At 32.5% G+C, this 21,952-nt stretch overlaps 1 protein-coding gene across 1 annotated transcript in view; it reads right to left on the bottom strand.

Annotated features, from left to right (window-relative positions):
- SEMA3E (semaphorin 3E) overlaps positions 1 to 21,952 on the bottom strand; it is a 238,043-nt gene that overhangs the window by 25,110 nt on the left and 190,981 nt on the right. Inside the window, exons 6-11 of the mRNA XM_049772801.1 lie at positions 11,116 to 11,235; positions 9,288 to 9,430; positions 6,139 to 6,253; positions 5,644 to 5,713; positions 3,389 to 3,533; positions 564 to 786 (exon numbers count right to left, since the gene is read on the bottom strand). Coding sequence (XP_049628758.1) covers positions 564 to 786; positions 3,389 to 3,533; positions 5,644 to 5,713; positions 6,139 to 6,253; positions 9,288 to 9,430; positions 11,116 to 11,235 — 816 coding nt within the window. The remainder of the gene's footprint in view (positions 1 to 563; positions 787 to 3,388; positions 3,534 to 5,643; positions 5,714 to 6,138; positions 6,254 to 9,287; positions 9,431 to 11,115; positions 11,236 to 21,952) is intronic.

The raw sequence follows: 21,952 nt of genomic DNA, 5'->3' as shown, positions 1-21,952 counted from the left end.
GAGAGACCGAGAGCTATAAGCTATGGTGTTTGAGAGGCTCAGTGAAAAGCTACAGAGCAATAAGCCAGCAAGGTAACACAGTTACAGGGTTCCAATCTTAGACCAGGGAGTGGTGTACTGGACTGGGTACAGTGAAGGGACAGGATCAGTCCAATGCCCACTGAAATTAATAGGACAGTCAGGGACAAGACCAAGGAGTGGTCATAGACTGGGGCTTTGAAGGAGCAAGATGTATAAGGAAATACCTGGGGAAAGAGGATTGCACATTGGTAAGGAGGGATCTAGAACTATATACTGTACAATAGATTATAAGTATCTAGAGTCTGTGTGCAAATTTTTCACACAATAAGCAAGGGTCACATATTATGGGATAAATTAATTTTAATTTTAATGTTTATTGGATGCTATGAGGACTGAAATCTTGTATTACCCCAAATTATTTATTCTATTTGATGAATAAAAATGTTAGGCAATGGATGAATTGGAGGATTCTGGTATTAAAATATTCAGTTATTGTTTTTGAAGGTTCAGGTTAGATACCTTGGTAAATTCTTATCTCTTACCAGTTCCAATAAATAAGACATCATATTGACCATCCTCAGCTTCCACTCGATCTACTGCTATCTGTTTCAGGTTGTATTTTCCATCTGTTTTCACCAGTATTGGTTTCTTATGGGCAGGGTTTATGGATTGGTACATAAGCGGATGACTTCTCGCAAATCTAATGGCCTCATCAGGATAGTCTTTAGTTGTTCCATATCTTCCTCCATTCACTTTGCTGGCACACTGAAATAATAAGTAAGTAAACGTCACTGATTATGACTAGGGAGACACTTGAGCAATGCTAAAATGGGCCTAGATAGTGCCTGGTACTGCAATGTCAGAGCAGCACTGAAGAACCATTTGCTCAACAGAGCAACACACAGAAGCTTACAGGCTTCAAAATTACCGCTTGGAGACCCATCAGTCAAGAAACTTGTAAAGGGAAACTAAGTTATTTCAATATTCATTATATTCTACAGATTCAGATATACTAACAGCAGTGATATCCTAAGAAAGTGAAATATGCTTAATACTGAGTTTTCTGTTGATGAAAATGCTTAACATCATAAATGCATATTTTCACCATTTTTATTTTACAATTAAAATTTTTGAAGATAAAAATGCTGTTCAGAGAAAAACTACTTTTCTGTGCTTTTAAGCCTTCTTCCCAATTAAGGTCACAACTGCACGAAACACCTTTCTTATAAATGTAATCATGAAAATTTAGTTGATTATTCTTTTGGTAGCTCAGAGACTACAGACTTAATAGTATTATAATATGGTAACTTATTAAAATTATATCAAAGTTAATTATTAAGGAAACAAGACTTTCTGTTTTATAATCTGTGTGAAATTTTATTAGTTTTATGAATAAAACATATTGAGAAAAGATATTCTAATTTTCCCCTCCACTCCCTCCATTTTAATGTCTCAATTCTTAAATTATTGGCTTCAAAAAATATTCAAAAGTATATAGTTTACATCTTGAAATATCTTTAGCTATGTTGATTCATACTTTTTATTAACTGCTCCCTCAATTAGCATATTTTCCTCTAGAAATATCAGTGCTTGCAATGATTATCTTGACAAAAAATATTCCACTTTATTGTATATTACAGTAGTTCAGTAATCTGATTCTGCAAAGAGAGCTTTAAAATCATTTGTTTTTTAAAAATCAGGCCATATTTTTTAATTTGGCCTGAATTTTTCACTAGAGTATACTTTCATGATATATAATTGGAAACATTTTGGACCAGTCTGGAAGCAGTTCAGTAACCAGTCACTTCCTCCAAATCTCCTTTAAGACCATGTGGTTTCATGAAGCATTTCCAGCAAAGCCACAGGAGGGGGTTTTCTCCATTTAAGTGCAATTTCAGTCAATAGAGTGAAATAAAATATACTTTATGTCTTACTGAAAGTAATAATTTTAAGCTCGTGAGGGAATGATTGATATGGTAAAGCCTTACACTTGTTAATGGAGGTAAGGTTTGTTTCCACTTTGGATTTTGGCTCTGCAAAAACAGTTTCTACTTGACTTCCAAGTACTTATGGAATCAGACTAGTGATAGGTTTCAACAGCTGCTCATAAAAGAATATTCCCCGGTATGACAAGTTAAATATTTGTACTGTGTGGCCCCATACAGAGCACATGCAATGATTCTACATTTCTCCAACAAAGTTGCATGGGTTACATGATATAAAATAATCATCATTTTTAGATATGCATTCAGTTGAAAGCACAAGGTTTGGCAGTTGAGTAGGAGAAATCTTAGTTACACATTTATAGCAGTAAATGCTACACTGTCTATGCTCTAGCAACATTGGACTAGAAATTCTAGTGTCTTGGTACTTTTCTTCTAAGAGACCAAGAAGAGGTCTGAGTGATAGCACAGTAGTTAGAGCACTTGCCTTGTTTGTGGTCAACCTTGCTTTGATTTTCTGTAACCTATATGGTTCCTGAGCCTGTCAGGAATGGTTCTTGAGCACAGAGACAGGAGAAAGTCTTGAGCACCACTGAGTGTTTTCCCCAAAACAAAACAAAACTAAACTAAAAAGTAATAGGCCAGGAAGATGGTATTATCATGTGCTAAGTATGAAGAGGAAGAATATAAAGTTTTATTCTAAATATGTTAATTAGGAAGTATGGATAAATATTGCTTAGAAAATTGCAAACATTCTTAAATATTAGAATATAAAATATGTTAACTGTATCTTGCATGGAAGATACTTGTATTTGCTGTCTTCAAATGAGCCCTATAGTAATAATACTGAATGTGTTCATATTAATGGGTGTTTCTGTAATCATTTATTACTTTAAAAATAAAGTTTTAGGGGCCGAGCAGTGGCACAAGCAGTTAGGCATCTGCCTTGCCCAGACTAACCTAGGACGGACCGCGGTTCGATCCCCAGCATCCCATATGGTCCCCCAAGCCAGGAGCAATTTCTGAGCGCATAGCCAGGAGTAACCCTGAGCATCACTGGGTGTGGCCCCCAAACCAAAAAAAGATATAAAATAAAAAAATTAAAATTTTAGCTGACACTGCTTAGCCAAAATATCAAAGATAATAAAAATGTATTCAAGCACTGATAGGTGCCACTCTAAAACAACAAAAATAATTAGGAACAATCTATCAATAGAAATTAACTGAAAATATAATGCTAAAATATATCCATCCTAGAGTTCATTCTTTTCATTAAAAACAAGCACATAATTAGATATAAAAATTAGCATTTCTTTATTATGTACTTGAGCATATTTTAAATGTAGAATCTCTTGGTTTATGCAAACTTATTATACTGAAACTGGCTTTAAAAATAAGAATATTTTTAAAAATATTTAACTTACAGAACCAGGTCTTGGATAAGGGACTTTTCCTTCATAGAGTGACCAGTGGTATTCAGGTCCTTCCTTGTGTGCATATGGTCCATTAAAAGCTGCCCGTATACTAGACATATGATAGACACATATAGCATGTCCTCTAAATATATTACTGAAAATAAACACACACATACAAAAGTGATAATTAGTATTGTGAAACTTACATAAGAATTCATATAAACTAAATAGATATTATCAATTAAATTTTAATTTAAAAATTTATTTACAATTAAACATCTCAAGCATTAAAACTCCAAAACTTACATTTATTTATTTCCCTATTATAGTACATTAAAAATTAAATTGTGATAAACATAAAAACAATTGCCAATTTATTTGAATACTGTTAATATTGATATATATTCTTATTTTTATTTATTCTTATTAGTATCTCATTTTTTATGAAATGATTTATTCCCAAATTGAATTATTTTAAGATTTTACTTCCTGTTATATTGTTCTGTCTTTTAAAGTAAACAAAAATATTTTAAAATTGTATTTGATTTTTGTTAGACAAAGCAATAGTTACCAAAACAGCATGGAATAAAGACAGATCCTTAGATCAGTAGAATAGGCTTGAGTATTCAGAGAATGTTCCCCAGACATTAGACATCTCAATATGATAAAACTATAACTAAACTTTTCTAAAATAAGTCAGTTTTATCATGGAGTTCCAAAGCCACTAAAAATGTAACATATATTACTACATATGTAACTATATAACATACATTTCTTTCTTTTTGGGGGGTGGACATACCCGGTGACACTCAGGGGTTACTCCTGGCTATGTGCTCAGAAATAGCTCCTGGCTTGGGGGACCATATGGGACCCAGGGGATCGAACTAAGGTCCATCCTGGGTCAATTGCATGCAAGGTAAATGCCCTACCACTGCGCTTTCGCTCTGGCCCCATAATAATTTTTTTCTGTAGAAATTGTGCAGTATTACAAAAATGATTAGAATAAATTTGATTTTGAGGAAATGTCATATTATAAAATTACTCCTTTCTTTTTTTAACTGCTAGACTTGTAACAATTGAAATCATTTTTAGATTAAAATTTCTACTTATCAAGGATAAATAAAGTGTTTGCTTCATCATAGCAAATTTTGTTGGAACATTTGTAATAAGATTCTGTAGGATATTTTTAAATATTTTATTTTACAGATTAATTGATATTTTGCAATTTGGCAATAGATGAATGACTGATATTTTCCCAAGTTTCCCTACTGTGGGAATTAAAGCAATTCATACTTTAGAAGTGCTATACAAAATTCAAAGGTCTTTACAAATATAAATGTTCAACACTCTAAGACACCTGTAGAACAGCACTTATGTTACTGTCTTACAACATCAGTTAACACATTTTATTACACACCTTGAAGCAATTGGAAATGCCTGCAATAGTGAGAAAACCAGGGATGCCTCCTAACTAATGTGGAAGTAAATCTTTGATCACCAAACCAAGAATATCAACCTTTGCATCAGTAACAGCTGGGAAGTCTTTTCTCAGATTTTATAAAAAATTGAACAAAGTTGATGTTATGGAAGAAAATAATGCTTTGTCTTTGAAATATCAGTTTAGATCTAGCATGCTATCATTTAGGACAGCAGCTTATAAATTGCTCATACTGACCTATAGCAAACCTATATTGTGTGTGTGTGTGTGTGTGTGTGTGTGTATATATATAAAATATATTATTTCATGTCTTGGAAATGGATAGGAATCTGGGGACTGCAGTGGATGGAATTTTACATTGGTGATGTGATTTGAAAACAAATGCATTACAAGCAATATAAAATACATGGTATTTAAGTAAAGTAATTTATATAAAAGGTAATGGCTTTCTAAATAAATGTGAAATTAAAAACACTAGAGAATGAAGAGAGATAGTATAATGGATAGGAGTACTTTCCCTCCATGCAGCTGACCCAGGCTCTATCCCTAGGACCACTAAACCTACCTGGAGTGATTCCTGAACGCAGATCCTGAAGTAATCCTAGAACACAGCAAGGTGTGGTAACACAAACTAAAAACAACTAAAATACTAGGAATGAAGATAAATTACTCATATAAATATTTATAAATATTTGATCATATAAATAACTCATAAAACACAGGAAATTAGAAAGCCAAATAGCCAAGTATTTCTTAGATGTAATCACAGTAAAAAGGTGAAGCCTTTTCATTTATAATATTTATAGTGATGACATACATTTCTTACCTGGTAGTATTAAAGAGTCCAAATATCACTGGGTTCTTATGATCTCTGGTATGCAGCAAAAATACATCTTCTAAAGAAAATAAATTCCATTATTTGGTAAGTTTGATTATCTTTGCAGGTAAAGAGAATATAACAGCATAAATAATTAAAAATACACTAAAATGTTCAGATAAACGTTCATACACAATCTTATAGCCATGACCATGACAGAATGTATGATATGGTTGGTTATAGTAGATTTGAGCTGATCTCCTAAGGAAAGAACCAGAAGTACTGATTCCATCCAATGACATGGGTTTCTTTCTGATACCTCAATTATTTTGCCCTAGGGAATTTAATCTATCTAAATGAAAAGAATAGAAACCTATTTTAAGTTTATCAGTAATCATATATTGCAGAAAGCTCATTTTACAAATACTGAAGACAATCAGGTTTAGAGAGAAATATATATATATATATCAATTAGTAAATTTTGACTCTTTTAAAAATATTTACCTAATTCATCAAAATATGTGTCAATTCCATTCATTCCTGGAACAGAACAAACCAACCTAGCTTTTAGGAAAGTGCTCCACTTATTCACCAGTATTCTTTGTCCACCAACATCATTCTGTGAAAGATAAACAGCAGACAAATAGATGACTAAAGGTCATTGACCAGCAAAAGTTTCTGTATTATTAGACATAAAAAATGAAAAATTAGCCTTTGTCAAAAGTGAAAAGGCAAAATGTGAAAAGCCTCATATAATCCTCACATAATATTTAAAATAATAAACTGGGAACTGAGAAGGCTTGGTTGAGGGGTGGTAAGTGGGATAATAGTGGAAAGAGCTTGAAACTATGATGGAGGTATTTGTGTAGTAGCTCTGCACTTTCTGCCTTGTCAATGTATTTTCACTCTGGTCCATTAAATAAAGTTTTCATGTGTTAAACAAAATTAGTAGACTAGTATCTCCTAAATAATATAGAGGCTTTTATAATAAATAAATATACATAATACATTAAATTATATATAATATAGTAACCATTGTTATTTTAATAAATAATTTTAGAATTCAAATTATTTTTCTTTTTCAGATGACATAATATTATGCTTAGAAAACCCTAGACAAGGATGAGGAACACTTGATCATGGTCCAAAAATGTTAAAAATCATGTAGTCTGGTCCTGTATCAGAAAGATGGCATAGGCACATTGGTCTATTGTTTGGCCCGCAATTGTTTCCACAAATATTCAAATAATCATTGAATTCTTTTAAGCCCCTATTCTAAAGACTCCATAATAAATAACAAATCTTCTATAATCAGTAAACTATCAGTGAGAAAGAAGTTTTTAAAATTAATACAAAGAAACCCATGACATTTCTGAACACAAAATTAAAATCAAAGAAAATCATTAGAATTGGTCCCCTAAATTCAAGTACACAAGAGTCACCAAAGGAATGAAAGACTAAAACAAACAAATAAACAAAAAATAAACCACTATTTAAAGAAAAGAAGAAACAAGAAATTGAAAACACACACCCTGCACATGGATTGGAAAGACTAACATTGCTAAAACGATCAACTTATCCAACTAATGTATAGATGTATTGAAATACCCATAAAAAATCCCTTGGAATTCTTTTAAAAACATAGACTAAATGCTGTTAAAACTTATACAAAGTAATAATCTCCCTGAATAGCCAAAATATACTGGGTTAAAAAAAAGTTGGAACATTGTTTCTGGTTGCACTTACATTATACTATAAAGCTATATCAAAAGACAGCTCTCACTAATGTAAAAGCTCACTAACCCAGAGTTAGACCCTCAGATATTAGAACAGCTAATCTTCAATGAAAGAACTAGGTAAGTGGAGAAGGCAATGAAAACGTCTTCAACAGTGTTGACAAATGCGTATTAAATACATAGAAAAAAATAATTTGGATCCAATTTAACAACATATACAAAAGTTAATTTATAATGAATTCTAGACATTGTTATTAGAGCTAATTCATAAAACAGGTCAAAAAAAAACACAGGCAGAACTCACATATCATGAACTTTAGAGCCATCCTTAATGACTTGATACCATTATAACATAGAATGCAAAAAAATGGAGTTACATCAAATTAATAAGTTTCTGCATATCAAAAGAAATAACTAGAAAAAAAGATATTTTGCTGACTGAGAAAATATTTTTCACTACAATCCAGCAAAGGGTTAATATTTAAGATGTATCATACACTGGTAAACTTAATAACAAATAAACAAAAATCAAAACCATGGGGTGGATTTCTAAATTGAAATGCCCTCAAAGATAATAATGACCAATAGATATATTAAAAATACTCATCATAACTTAACAGCTATGAAGTGCAAATTGAAACAACCGTAAAATATCACCTTACGCCAGTTAAACTGGTAAACATCAAAGATAATACAAACAGCCATGTTTGGTGGGGATATATCAGAAAAGGAATCCTTACCCACTACTGGCAAAAATGACATCTTAGTAGAAACTTGTTTCAAACTTTGCAACAACAACAAAAAATTGATCTTCCATTTGACCCAAAGGTTCTACATATTTTTATTTATTTATCTTAAGAGCACAAAATAGTATATTGTAAAGTTATTTTTCCAAGACTAAGATCTAGCTCATGCTCCCAAGTACAATTGACTGGATAAAGAAATTGGTATATATACAGAGTGGAAGATTATAAAACGATAAAAAAAATAAAAATTTGCATTTAGTTGCTCTACAGATGGTCCTGGAGGGCATTGTGTTGATTGAAGGAAAGAAACAAATAGGAATATAATTTGTGGAGTATAAACATAAGAGAATCATAAAGTGGTCAGTGGATGATGGTCTAATAATCTTGAGAGTAAGCCAAAATAACTGTCTTGCTATGGGGAGGGTCTTAAGTGTAGATTGGTTGGAAACAATGGCCATTGGTGGAGGAATGCTGACCTTCTGATGGTGGGTCTGGTAGAGCAACAGTATGTGCTTATAACATAATAAGTAATAGTATTTAAGTCACAGCCTCTAAATACAATAATATTGGGTAATAATTTCCTTAGCTAATAAATATGATACATCCATTTTTATATAACAGGTACACAATTCATACACATAAATATATATAACATGGAAATATAGTTATATATTGAGATTTATTTTTAAATAAAAAGATAAATAAATTTTCAACATTTTTTAAATTCTCTCACTATATATTTTAAGTGGTTTTGTCTGTTACCAAATAACTTTCCTAAATATTCAGTAAACTATAGAGGTCTAGTCTACAAAAATGACCTACTGCTTTATTGAAACACATTTTTATAAATTACTCAGAATGTGAGAAAAGAAAATAATAATTTAAAAATAAATTTTAAAGAAGTAAAACTGTATGGCAAGAAATGCAGCTTAATTATAAACTTTATTTCAACGTGTCTAAGAAAATAAAAAAATGCTAGACAAAATGGAGAGTTCATTTAAGATAAAATTTTCACAAGTGTGAAGTATAAAGATTAGATACTTAAATATAACTTTTTATAAAGCTATGTGATAATATAAATACTTTAAGAAGTTTAATACAATTCCAAAGGCAATGTCAATAAATAAATTGTTATATAAACAAATTTACTGGAAAGGAATGCATTCCTCACCACACACAGGCGCCCAACTCGGGTATAAATTGCATGGGCATTGTTTTCTGCCTCCAGGGCCTTCTCAGTAAAAAAGAAATACACTTTGTTGTCATCTCTGTCTTCATTGTCAGGGATCATATATGAACCCACAAATTTTGGTTCTATGGAAATAAAGATGAAATTAAATTAATATTCCAAAATAATTATATATCACATGGTAACACATATTCTTAAATTAAATTTAATTATTCATGATTGAGAAAACATTTTACTTTAAATTTTGTATTGAACACTAAATTTTATGTAGATATTTCCATGTATTTTGTAAGTTAACACCTTTAAAATATTAGCAAATAATTTAATTAGAAAATAAGTATTGAAAGAAAAAATGTAATGTACATTTATTTTAAATTTAAAATATATTCAGAGAAAATATTTGGGACACCTGGAGGATAATTACCATTCATTTTCTCTCATATACTCATAAAGATATATAACTGTTTTATATATATATATATAGTTTGTAGCAAATACTCACTTACAAAATATTACATTTAATAGAGGACAATTGTATGTATAATGGTTAAAGTCTGCACTTGTTATTTGAGGCTTTTTATTTAATGATATTTTAATGTATAAGGTATACCGAATACTTTAACAACATTCTGTCAATAATCTTAGTGTATTTAGTCTTTATAAGAAAGACTGAATAGTGAAAATGCATACTATCAAAGGAATTTATTTCTAAATGTGCCAGTATGCCAATATACATAGCATTGCTTATAGATAAATCTATATTAAGAAACAAACTATGATTTGGTAAATTTTGTTTATAATGTATAATGTGAAACAATCACAGTAGAGCAATTAATTTATTCAAACTTAAACCAGCTAATAAGAGAAGATATAATGTGACAAAAGGAGGATTCTACTCTTGCATGTATATATTTTTTAAATTTAAATCTTGTTATTTTTAGCTATTTTTTTGAAAACTTGAAAAATAGTACAGGGGTAGAGACAGAGCAATAGTACAGTGGGTAACGAGATTGCTTTGCACACAGGTTTGATCTCCAGCATCCTATATGGTTTCCTAAGCACTGCCAGGAGTGACTACTGAGTGCAGAGCCAGGTATATTTTTTGAGCACTCAAATGTACTCCCCCAAATAAAACAAAACAAAAGCAGTACAGGGCTTACAACTCTTGGCTTGCATAAGGCCAAATCCAGATTGATTTCCATAATTGTATATAATAGCCTGAGTACCGCCAGGAATCATCCTTGAGTCCAAAGTTTGGAGTAAGCCTTAAGTACAACTGAGTGTGGTACTACTTGCTTCTCTGCTTACCTGGCACTTAGAACTATCCTTTGACTCAGAGACCCTCCAAGTCACTCTAAGCCAATCAAAAGAAGGCCATGTGATGTAAGGGTTCAAGTCTGGGCATCTAACATGTAAAGCATATGCTCAGTCATTGAGCTGTTTTTTTCCATCCTGATTTTTGTATAGTTTGTTTTATGGGTGACATTCAACAATGCACAGGACTTACTCCTGGCTCTGTGCTCAGGAATCAGTCCTTGTGAGACCTAGGGGACTATATAGGAGAACAATACTAAAACCTGGGTTGGTAGTGGGCAAGGCAAGTTTCCTACTGACTGTTCTGGTCTTCTTGTCTAGTTTTAAAGTTTTTATGAAAATAACTAGGCGTTATAATTAAGTAATCGAAACTGAAATAAATGTCCTAAATTTGCCAAAACTATAGTTATGGCATTTTGAACGTATTATTCAAATGGAAATTTTCCAATGAGTTCTACCCTTGTATCTAATTTTCACTTTCCTCCTTCAGCCTTACCTTTCAACAAGCGCTCATCATCATGCTCAGTTCGAATATGGGCCAGCCGACCCATGCTTCTGAAGATTGCAGCATCTCTGCCCCAGTAATCACTGTAGAGTCCAGTAAACAATTCACTACCTTCAACGGAATAGTTCAAAGTAAGTCAGTACTTATTCATGGCGTTGAAGACAATTATAAACCGTAAATACAAATTTACTAGTTTATGACCTGAGAAAATATTGTTATGGGCAAGCATGGTATAGTAGCATATCTAATATTTCAATCCTGATTCACCACTAACTAACTTAGAGAACACAGGTTAAGTTTCTTTGTACTTGAGTTTCCTCACATACAATTAGGAAAAGCATGCAAAGAATTATTAAACAAAAATTTTAGAATAGCTAGAATATAGAGACCCATCTGAGAACTGACAGCCTGGTCTCATTTTTTTCCCTTAGCTTCTTTAATCTTTATAGAATTAATATATTTATTATCATTATTTATTGTGTTATTATAAGTGAGTTAACTCTAATTCGTTTTGTTTTGTTTTGGGACTACTTCAGGCTGTGACAGGGCTTTCTCCTTACTCTGTGCTCAGGGATCACTCCTGAAGAGGGGACCATATGGGATGTTGAGTATGGAACCTGGATCGGCCTGTCTGCAAGGCAAATACCCTAACCACTGTATTGTCATTATTGTCCATAATATTGTTCCCATTAAACTTAACGCTAATATGGTTACCATGAAGTCTGACACAGTTGTAAAAGTAACCCAATTATTTGTCATTTAATTTGTAAATTGTGGCTTGGTTAGATAGAAATCATATAAGGTTTTATCATTTAATCAGGTAGTGATTTAAAAGTTACTGAAGTATGTTGCTAAATGTGGTGATAGTTGCAGATATAAAATTAGACCAAGAAATATGTACAGATTATTCAGGGTCTTGAGAGATGGAATGTGGTTTTGGAGTCGCATGGGAAAACACTATAACAGATTATGAAAAGGAAAACAAATGCTAAAATATAGAAAAAAACTGGGAGAAAATGACTAGAACTCCTGAAAAACTGACTGCTTAGTTGTATAGAGTGGGGAACTGGAGTCCACTTTTGCAGATGATGCAAAATAGTGTGTCTTTCAGAGAGACAGAAGGATCTTCCTGAACACAAGCTGTTCCAAGGTCCTCTCCAAGACAGAAAGTTCTCTGGCCAACAATCAAATGCTAACAGTAACCCAATGGAAAAAGAAACTTCAATGAGAGAGAAGTGAAATGATTTTCTTAATTAGTATCAAATACCTTTGGTTAAATTTAGGATTAAATATAGTGATGTTATAATATATTCACCATATTTTTCTGTTACATTTGAAGTACATGAAAAGTATAAACACGGTATTTAATGTGTTTTGAAGTTTAAGAGGCATTAAATTCATTATTTTCAATTGAATGTATTTAATAGAGTAATCACTTTAAGAATTTAAATATAAGTTACATTAAGACATAAAAATTTGAATTTGACCAAGTATAAAAAAAATTTGAAAAACTTGGATCATATTTATGAGGTAATTTTTATTTTTTTATTGTAAGAATTTATTCAAGAGACAAAATTAACATAATGAGGTAAACTAACATAACATAATATAGTGACATAACATAACATATAATTGATATATAATAATACATGTAAGTCAAAGAAAGTTTCTGATTCAAAACACATTTTTTTCCCATAATGGCTTACATATCTTTCACAGTAGTATTTTAGGTACATATTAACATTGAGTCAGGGGAATACCCATCACCAACTATGTCCTCCCCCCATTCCAGTTCCCTTTCTACAACCCATATACCCCACCATCACCCCCCGGGCTGCTAGAGTAGGTGGACCCCTCTTTGTCTGGCTTATTATTAGTGATCACATATCTGTTTGGTCCTGGAACACTCCCTTGTTTCCCCCTCTATTTAAGAGGCAGAGCTAGAAAAATTGAGGTATGTGGTTTTGTTTGAAGGCAAGAAAAGCAATAGAATGGGGTACAAATAAGAGGGAAAAAATAAGAAGTCAAAAGTCAAATACGCTGAAAATGGGCTGAGTCCCTCTAGAGGCTTCCAACCTCAGTTTGAGAGAGGATGTGAAAAAGATATTTGAAATACCACAACAATACAGAAAAAAATATCGAATTAAATAACCGGTGAGCACTACAGCAATAAAGACAGGCACCACACAATAGTCTCGATTCTGAAATCAAATCATGCTCGAGTGCAAAAAGAAAGAGAAAGACAAGACAAAATAAAATAAAATAATATTGGAGACATCAACCGTAATCTCCACATCAAAATAAAGATGTCAAAAAAATCCATCAATTGATAACTAAACATGTGGAAAATGATTGTTTTGTGCTTTTTTTTCCCCCTCCTTTTCTTTATCCCCCTGCATAGGCACAGTAACTATTAGGGATATTGTAGAGGGAATTCCCTTGACCTAGGAGATACAGGGTTTCTCCACCCCTGAAGTATACTGTCATGGGATTAACTCTAGACTCCTTACATGATCATTTATTCTCCCCTTGCTGCTTTTGTGGTGTGTGGAAGACTTCTGCTTGTCTTGGATGGTAAAATCAGACCTCTGTTTCTAGAGATCTTGGTGGCTGTGCAGCTCAGGGAATGGAGTTTATGAAGTCTTTCTTTGTGGTTCTAGCAGTTATGCTTCTTCAGTGTCGTTTTAATCCATCTTCTGTAGTTGGTATTCTTGGTCTTTATGTTGCTCCTAGAATGGAGCCTGGGATAAAGTCTTTCGTTATGTTTCCGGAAGACCCGTTCAGTTGCGGTTGTCTAAGTCAAACTTCTGGAATTGGAGCTCTTGTTTGTTGAACAGATCGTATACCAAAAGCTAGGCTAGAGCTTTTTGTTGCTGTTGCTGTTGTTGTTGGTCCCTGGATGCGTACTGTCCAGTCTTGCTTGCAACAACCAGTATATAGCGATCTTGGCTTTTGCACATATCAAAGGGTGACCTGTTTTCTGATGTTGTCTTATCGATAGCTGATGAGGGAGGACAACTTGCTCTTAGATCAAGTTGTTCCCATTTCCTCCTTGTCAGGTTATCAATTTAGGACTGGCTCATGTTGGTGTCAGAGCAGCATTGTAAATGCCCTGGAGGGGATTTGGTTCCTTGAGCTGTTGCGGAGAACTCTGTTGTATCTATGCCTGGGATCCAGGAGTTAAGGCTGAAAGGTCAGTGTCTAGTTCCCTGGAGCCTAAGTTGTTTCCACAAGACATATACATTCAGGGTGGGAGATGTCCCTGTGTTGTAAACAAGTATGAGTTCTTATCCCTAGTAGATAAGAGCTTGTTTTTATACGTACAATTTCCCCTTTGTTTAATATGTCTTTTCAGGAGGAAGTGGTGCTACATTATATTGCTGGTGGATTTGGGGGGTGGAGAGAAAAGAAACCAGACTCCGACAAAAACTAAGAATATATATGCTCACACATATCTAAAGGAAAAAATGTTTCCTTTAAAAAAAAAAAGATTTAATAAAAGATGTAATTAAAGGGATAAAGTGGGGCCAGAAGAGATTAGCATGGAGATCAGGCATCTGTCCTTTCTGTAGAAGGGCAGTGGCTCAGAACCTGGCATCCCAAATGGTCCCCCGTGCCCTCCAGGGACGGTCTCCAAACATAGAGCCAGGAGCACCCTCCAAGCGCTGCCAGGAGTGACCCAAAAGAAGCAAAAACAAATCAAATCCAAAAATAAATAAATAAATAAATAAATAAATAAATAAAACAAGGCAAAACAAACAAAAGAAACTAACAAGATTAAAAAAGAAAAGAAAAGAAAAAACAAAGAAAAGGGGGAGAAAGTGATACAGGAGATCACTTTACATTTAGGGAGAAACAGGATAAGAGGTAGTGTTATATAGGTCTATACTTATGATGAAAGAATAGGGTTCCCCTTGTCTTTTGAGATTTCCTTGTGAGGTGTGGGGTCCAGGCAGGGAGGTCTTGGGTAGAGTTCTTGCAGTGGGGGTCCTTTGGAGCTAGTTCCGGTATCAAGCCACAGTTCACATTAGGGAGAGGTGATTAGGAGGGTCACACTGCATGAGTCTGTCAGGGTGTTGGTTTTATTTTCTTGCCGGGAACGTATGAGGTAATTTTTAGATTAAAAATAATTCAATAATATTAAGAAGACGATCACAGGCAATGCTTTAGAAGTTTTAATAAATACATTAGATATTTATAATTTGAGAAAACAATTGAACTTAAATTTTTTCCTATTGAACCACTGCAATGTGAATTTAAAAGAAATTCTTAGAGACTAAGTTTCAGTAATACAATGTTTCCATTACCATCCCTTTACCAGTGTTTGTATCCTGTCACCATTTTACCAGTTACCCTCTAGTACCCACCAGACCTCCAGACTGTCTCTATAGCAGAAAATGTTCTTCTATCTCTCTCTTAACAATTGAGATTTTAATAGGTCTCTTAGTATGTTATTGTTAGATTGAATTAAGTGATTTAATTTTTTATATAGAAAAAGTGATTGCTTTTGTTAAAGTGGGTTTAGGAATATAAAAAAAGATATAAATTGACTCAAAATTCTAAGAAAACAAAATTTTTTACAAATATTACTACTATAAGAAACTTTTTATTCCTTTCTTTCTTTTTACTATTTTTTCGGGGGGGATTCTTTTTTCTTTCTTTCTTTCTTTCTTTCTTTCTTTCTTTCTTTCTTTCTTTCTTTCTTTCTTTCTTTCTTTCTTTCTTTCTTTCTTTCTTTCTTTCTTTCTTTCTTTCTTTCTTTCTTTCTTTCTTTCCTTTCTTTCTTTCTCTCTCTTTCTTTCTTTCTCTCTCTTTCTTTCTTTTTCTTTCTCCCTTCCTTCCTTCCTTCCTTCCATCCTTCCTTCCATCCTTCCTTCCTACCATCCTTCCTTCCTTCCTTCCTTCCTTCCTACCATCCTTCCTTCCTTCCTTCCTTCCTTCCTTCCTTCCTTCCTTCCTTCCTTCCTTCCTTCCTTCCTTCCTTCCTTCCTTCCTTCCTTCCTTTCTTCCTTCCTTCCTTCCTTCCTACCATCCTTCCTTCCTTCCTTCCTTTTTTTTTCTGGGGGCCACACCCATTTGATGCTCAGGGGTTACTCCTGTCTAAGCTCTCAGAAATCGCCCCTGGCTTGGAGGAAACATATGGGACGCTGGGGGATCGAACCGCGGTCCTTCCTTGGCCAGCGCTTGCAAGGCAGACACCTTACCTCTAGCGCCACCTCTCTGGCCCCTCTTTCTTTTTCTTTCTTTCTTTCTTCTTTCTTTCTTTCTTTCTTTCTTTCTTTCTTTCTTTCTTTCTTTCTTTCTTTCTTTCTTTCTTTCTTTCTTTCTTTCTTTCTTTCTTTCTTTCTTTCTTTCTTTCTCTCTTTCTTTTCTTTTTTGCCTTTCTTTTTAAAGGACTTATTATTTGGTAATAATTTCCTAATTTTTTTATTTTCTAAATTATATAAATATTTGTTACATGAATACAATATAAATATTATGTTAATTATCATCTTAATATTAGTTCAAATCATTTTTTCTTTATTTCGTTTTTAACACTAATAAAAAACAAATTTAACTAACAAGTGCCTCTGGTAGCCACTAGATGGCATCCCAATTATTACAAATAAATCTATAGTCAGGCCAGTTATCAGCACAAAGGGAAAGACATAACTAATTTTACCCAATTCCTCTTTTTGTACTTAGATAAAAGAAAACAGTTTATGAACAGTTCAAATAGCATAATCAAAACTTCAAAGAAATCATGCAGCTGTAAAATCTATAAGCTGTGTAAAACGAAACAACTGTGAATGTGTTTCTGTTAGAAATGTCAGGTTTTCCACAGCAAAAATCCTTCTTTATTGTCAATGTAAAGAGCAATATAGAGTCATAGTATGAATAGATATATTAAGAACAATATTTACATTTAAATATAAATATAGGCATTAATTAGTAATAATTAAATATATTAAACTTTAGACAAAAATGTACCTAAAAGTGACTAAAGGAACATAAATCTTCAGCATCAATATTTTTACATATTTAAAGAAAGCACATAATTTTTAATGTAAACTTTTACCTTAATGACATAATTATTTTATATAATTAGACAAAATATGTGATTCAATATTGTAGCATCTGGATAAACTTCTTTTCATTAAAAAAAAGCAAAATATTTTTAGTACTTCAATCAAAATTAGAATGATCCAAATTTTTCAGTTTTCTATTTCTATGTAAATAATTTACTTAATAAACTATAATGTTTTATCTTAGTCATATATTTATGTGGTTGTCAATGCATTTTAATAATATTATGAATGCAACTAGCTGGTTTAACTTTAATGCTCTATATTATTTTCATTGCTAATAACATTAACTTCTAATAAAACTGATGCTATGGTACTTTCCAGTGAACGAGTGTAGCTATAATTAAAAAATAAAGTACATAGGCAGGTTATTTTAACAGGTGAGTGTAAGTTATTATTGTCTGCTCAACAATAGTCTCTATGTACAAATAACAGACTTGTGAAAACAGATCTTCATTGAAAAGCTAAGAAATTAAAACCCTTGTCCCAACTGCTTTCTTGGTCCACGGCAATACTGTTCAATATATCATGGTTTTAGTTAACTAGAGTGACAAAGACACTTCCAAGTCATTTGTGAAGCCTCTTCATTTTGTTTCTCTGCTGATTATTTGCCTAGAATTTTCAAACATTACCATCACTTTCTTTTTACCTGCCAAGGTATAACCAATTTTACCTAATAGTCTATATTCTCACCTTAAACCTTTCCTGACCTAACTTTTATTATTATCATGGTTCATGGAAACGTCATAGCCTCCATATCTGTTTTGATTAACCTGCTATTATTTTAATTGCCTGCCTGTGTGTTTGAATTTAACTTGACTAGAATGCAGTTTTATTGAAGTGTCTTATAACTTCAATATAGTGCACAATGTGTGAGACTGAAATATATTCAACAATCAATGAATATTTCAGTGAATAAACAAATACATCTATTTTTTTTTTTTTTGGTTTTTGGGCCACACTCGGCATTGCTCAGGGGTTAATCCTGGCTGTCTGCTCCGAAATAGCTCCTGGCAGGCACGGGGGACCATATGGGACACCGGGATTCGAACCAACCACCTTTGGTTCTGGATTGGCTGCTTGCAAGGCAAACACCGCTGTGCTATCTCTCCGGGCCCTAAACAAATACATCTAATAAATTCCATAAAATGCAATAAGAAGAGCACCATATAAAACTGACTTTATTAAACTTCTTCAGGGGCAAAATATTAAGAGAAAGATAATGTCCATAGTAGTTATATCAGTAATAGGAAGCCTTAAATGTGTATTTCTCAAGAATCCTAGGTAATATAATCTTTGGTTAAAATCCTAAGTAATAAGTTAAAATCTGAGGTATTTTAACTCATGGAAACTTATTCAATAATTCTAGCCCTTAAAATCTGAACTGTTAATACTGTCACTGAAAGAAAATAAGCATTCCTTTAGACTCTTGGCAATATTCAGAACAAATTAATTACAAATAATTTTAAATTAAATGTATTATTAAATTACATTTTCATAAAATTTCTTTTTACATTTACAATAAAACTTCTAATTGTATTTGGAGCTCAATTTATTGTAGAGCTTTACTCTTTTATGGAATATAAAAAAGCTTTATTTTTGAACTTTCTGTGTCTATTTGAGTTCTTATTCACTATTTTAGAAATACATGTTTTAATTTTTAAATTAAGAGAAATTCATTTAAATTTATCATGTCCTTTTCTTTTAAATTTAAACATAAACTTCTCTTTTTCTATTGCTAATGTTTACAAATATAAGTAAAGGTAAAATACATCTACCCGGGGGCCGGGCGGTGGCGCTAAAGGTAAGGTGCCTGCCTTGCCTGCGCTAGCCTTGGACGGACCGCGGTTCGATCCCCCGGTGTCCCATATGGTCCCCCAAGCCAGGAGCAACTTCTGAACACATAGCCAGGAGTAACCCCTGAGCGTTACTGGGTGTGGCCCAAAAACCAAAAAAAAAAAAAAAAAAAAAAAAAAATACATCTACCCATGAAAATCATATTGCTAATGGCTGATTAAACAGTCTTATTTCATATAATTCATAAAACTTATACATTTATACAATTTCTCACCTCGATCTTCTGTAGAAAAACTCTGTAAATGCAAATAAAAACAAAATGCATCGTAGAGGGTAACAATGAATCAAAGTTATCTATATATCTCAATATCCTAGTCCATGCTGTATTCAGGATGCAGATAAACCAGAAAAAGCATGCCCTTTTTATTAGATATGTAGTTTGCTTTAGGTTCACTTCTTTTTATTTAAAAATATTAAGTATATATTTAGCTTCAGGTCTACAACAATATCTATTGTGCATATTATTAAAAAATAATAAATAAACTGAAGAGTGTCTGTCACTGTAGTGCCTAACTCTTTGTTTTTGTTTTGGCAAGGAACTAGTGTTATTAATATTAAGAAGGTGGTGTCTGACACATGAAGAACTAATACACTTGTTTTGAATATGTCCATAGACATCTGCTGATACTGGAACCATACTCTGACTTTTCTCATGTACAGAGCCAGTGACATTGCCAGTATGAGGTCTAAGGGAAGATGACTTTTTTTTTAACTTAAACTTTAAAAAAAAAAGTAGTTGTTTTTTTTTTTTTTTTAAAGTAAGAAAAGAATTCAAATAGCTCCTTAGAGAACAACAGTTATAGATAAAGAGTAAGCTTGTGGATAATTGGCCCTTTTCCAAATGTGAAAGAACTACAGTCTTGGGTAAGAAATTGAGCTATTCCTTAGAGGCATGAACATGTAAAGGGACTATTTACTTTTAAGTTAACATAAATTCAAGAAATGAGGCAAAATTTATTTGTTATGTTTCTAGAGGTTATGATAATTAATATAATTATTTAATGTCTTAATTTGTAAATTATCCTAGTATCTATTAAATCCCAATTTCTACCTGAAATTCTTCTCTGAAAATAAAATAAATGTAGTTATTTGAAAACAAATATCTGTTTAAAAAATATTTCAGTGAATGAATGAGGGAAGTAGAAAGCCTGTCTAGAGTACAAGCGGGTGTGGGGTGGAGAGGAGGGAGATTTGGGACATTAGTAATGGGATTGTTTCACTGGTGAAGGAGGCTGTTCTTTACATAACTGATACCCAACTACAATCATATTTGTAATCAAGGTGTTTAAATAAAAATATTAAAAAGTCATTTCAATATTAAAATCTTGAAATAATCACATTTTCTATGCATATGTTTCAACTCTCATTTTTCAATCATGATATTTCATTCATAGAGTTTATGATGAGGAGAGTCTACAGTGGTCTCACTGTATAGAATGTATTTTATAATTTATAATAAAATAAATTATATGTTAGCTGTTTGCTGAAATAAAAGTTAGTTTCCTTTGGCTTGGGACCCATACTAAAAAAAGAATTCCAATCTGAAGTTTCAAAGCAAAGTGTAAAAAATACATAATAAATCAGTGTGGTTTTCCTTAGCATACCTTGGGCCCTTCAGGTATGATAGATATTAAGTTTCACCTGGGACAGGTAATACAGGTTTTTGACACAATGAAATGTTAAGAGAAATGACAATAGAATTAAGAAGATGAAAGATAGGAGAAAATCTTAAGTTACTGAAGGGAATTTAATCAGGAGAATAAAATTATGATAGTCCATCAAAAAGAAAGATGAAAATCATGATCATTCCTGCATACTCACTTGTCCAGTCACAAAATATAATAATAGCAAAATATGTACTATCAGGCAAGGAGCACAACAATTCATTTCATTAAATAATTTTGTGCTGATAAAGTTTTTCAAACCAAGCTGGGTTAGAATTCATGCTTTGCCTGCTGAAACCCTGGGTTTGAGTCTGGATACCACATTGTTCCCAGCACCAGTGAGAGATCCTTAAAACTCTGAGCCAGGAGTAATCCCTGAGAACTGTTTCCTGTGATTTAATAACCAAAAATATTTAAAATAACAAATAAAACTAAGTTATAATATCTTACATTCAGCAGTTACTTGAGGCCATTTTAAAGATGGAGGGCATATGGACAGATGTGTTAAATAAAATAAGTGAAGGAGAAATAAGTGAAAAAAAGTGAATAAGTGAAAAAAATAGGATCTCATAAGCTACCAAGATGTATTGTTATTACAAAGTGGCATTTGAAAAGTAAGCCTGATTAAACTAAACATATTAAATATGGTTTAATTTTGATTGGTTTCATATATACAGAATATAACTAAATAAGAAGTTTGTTTTACTCCTTAAATCCTCTTTTCCCATAGAACCATAATTGACTCACATGTTATTGCTAATTACATTATAAATTTAATTTAAAAATATTTGTTAACTCTAGTTCCTAGTATTTAAGCCTTAATCCATGGGATCTTAAGCTTAGTAAATGAAAACTAACAGACATAAAAATTACATTCAAAGGAACAGAAAACATTCTCTGATATATAAGCAAGAATTTCCTCCACATCACTTTGGGCACTGTGGTTGGTTTTAGGAGTATTACTACAAACGTATGTATTTTAAATTTTTACAACAGGAAACTTCATCTGAGGTGAAGAGATATTAAAGATTGTCACCCATAATTAATAAGGGAACTAGGGAGAACAGTGGCATTATATAATATGTCATTTTCTCTCTCTTTTTTTTAATGCTGCCTTGTTCTAGAATAGCAACAGGGCACACATGTGGTCATAAAATAGCAAATGAATGTAATCTTACTTTCTCAGTCTAAACTACACCAAGCCTGTCAAATTCCAACTCAGGTAGCTCTATTTTTCCATTC

The sequence above is a fragment of the Suncus etruscus genome, chromosome 1, assembly GCF_024139225.1.
Source record: "Suncus etruscus isolate mSunEtr1 chromosome 1, mSunEtr1.pri.cur, whole genome shotgun sequence".
In the NCBI taxonomy this organism is placed as follows: domain Eukaryota; kingdom Metazoa; phylum Chordata; class Mammalia; order Eulipotyphla; family Soricidae; genus Suncus; species Suncus etruscus.
The sequence above is the reverse complement of the archived record's forward strand: the minus strand, read 5'-3'. Positions and strand labels throughout refer to the sequence as shown.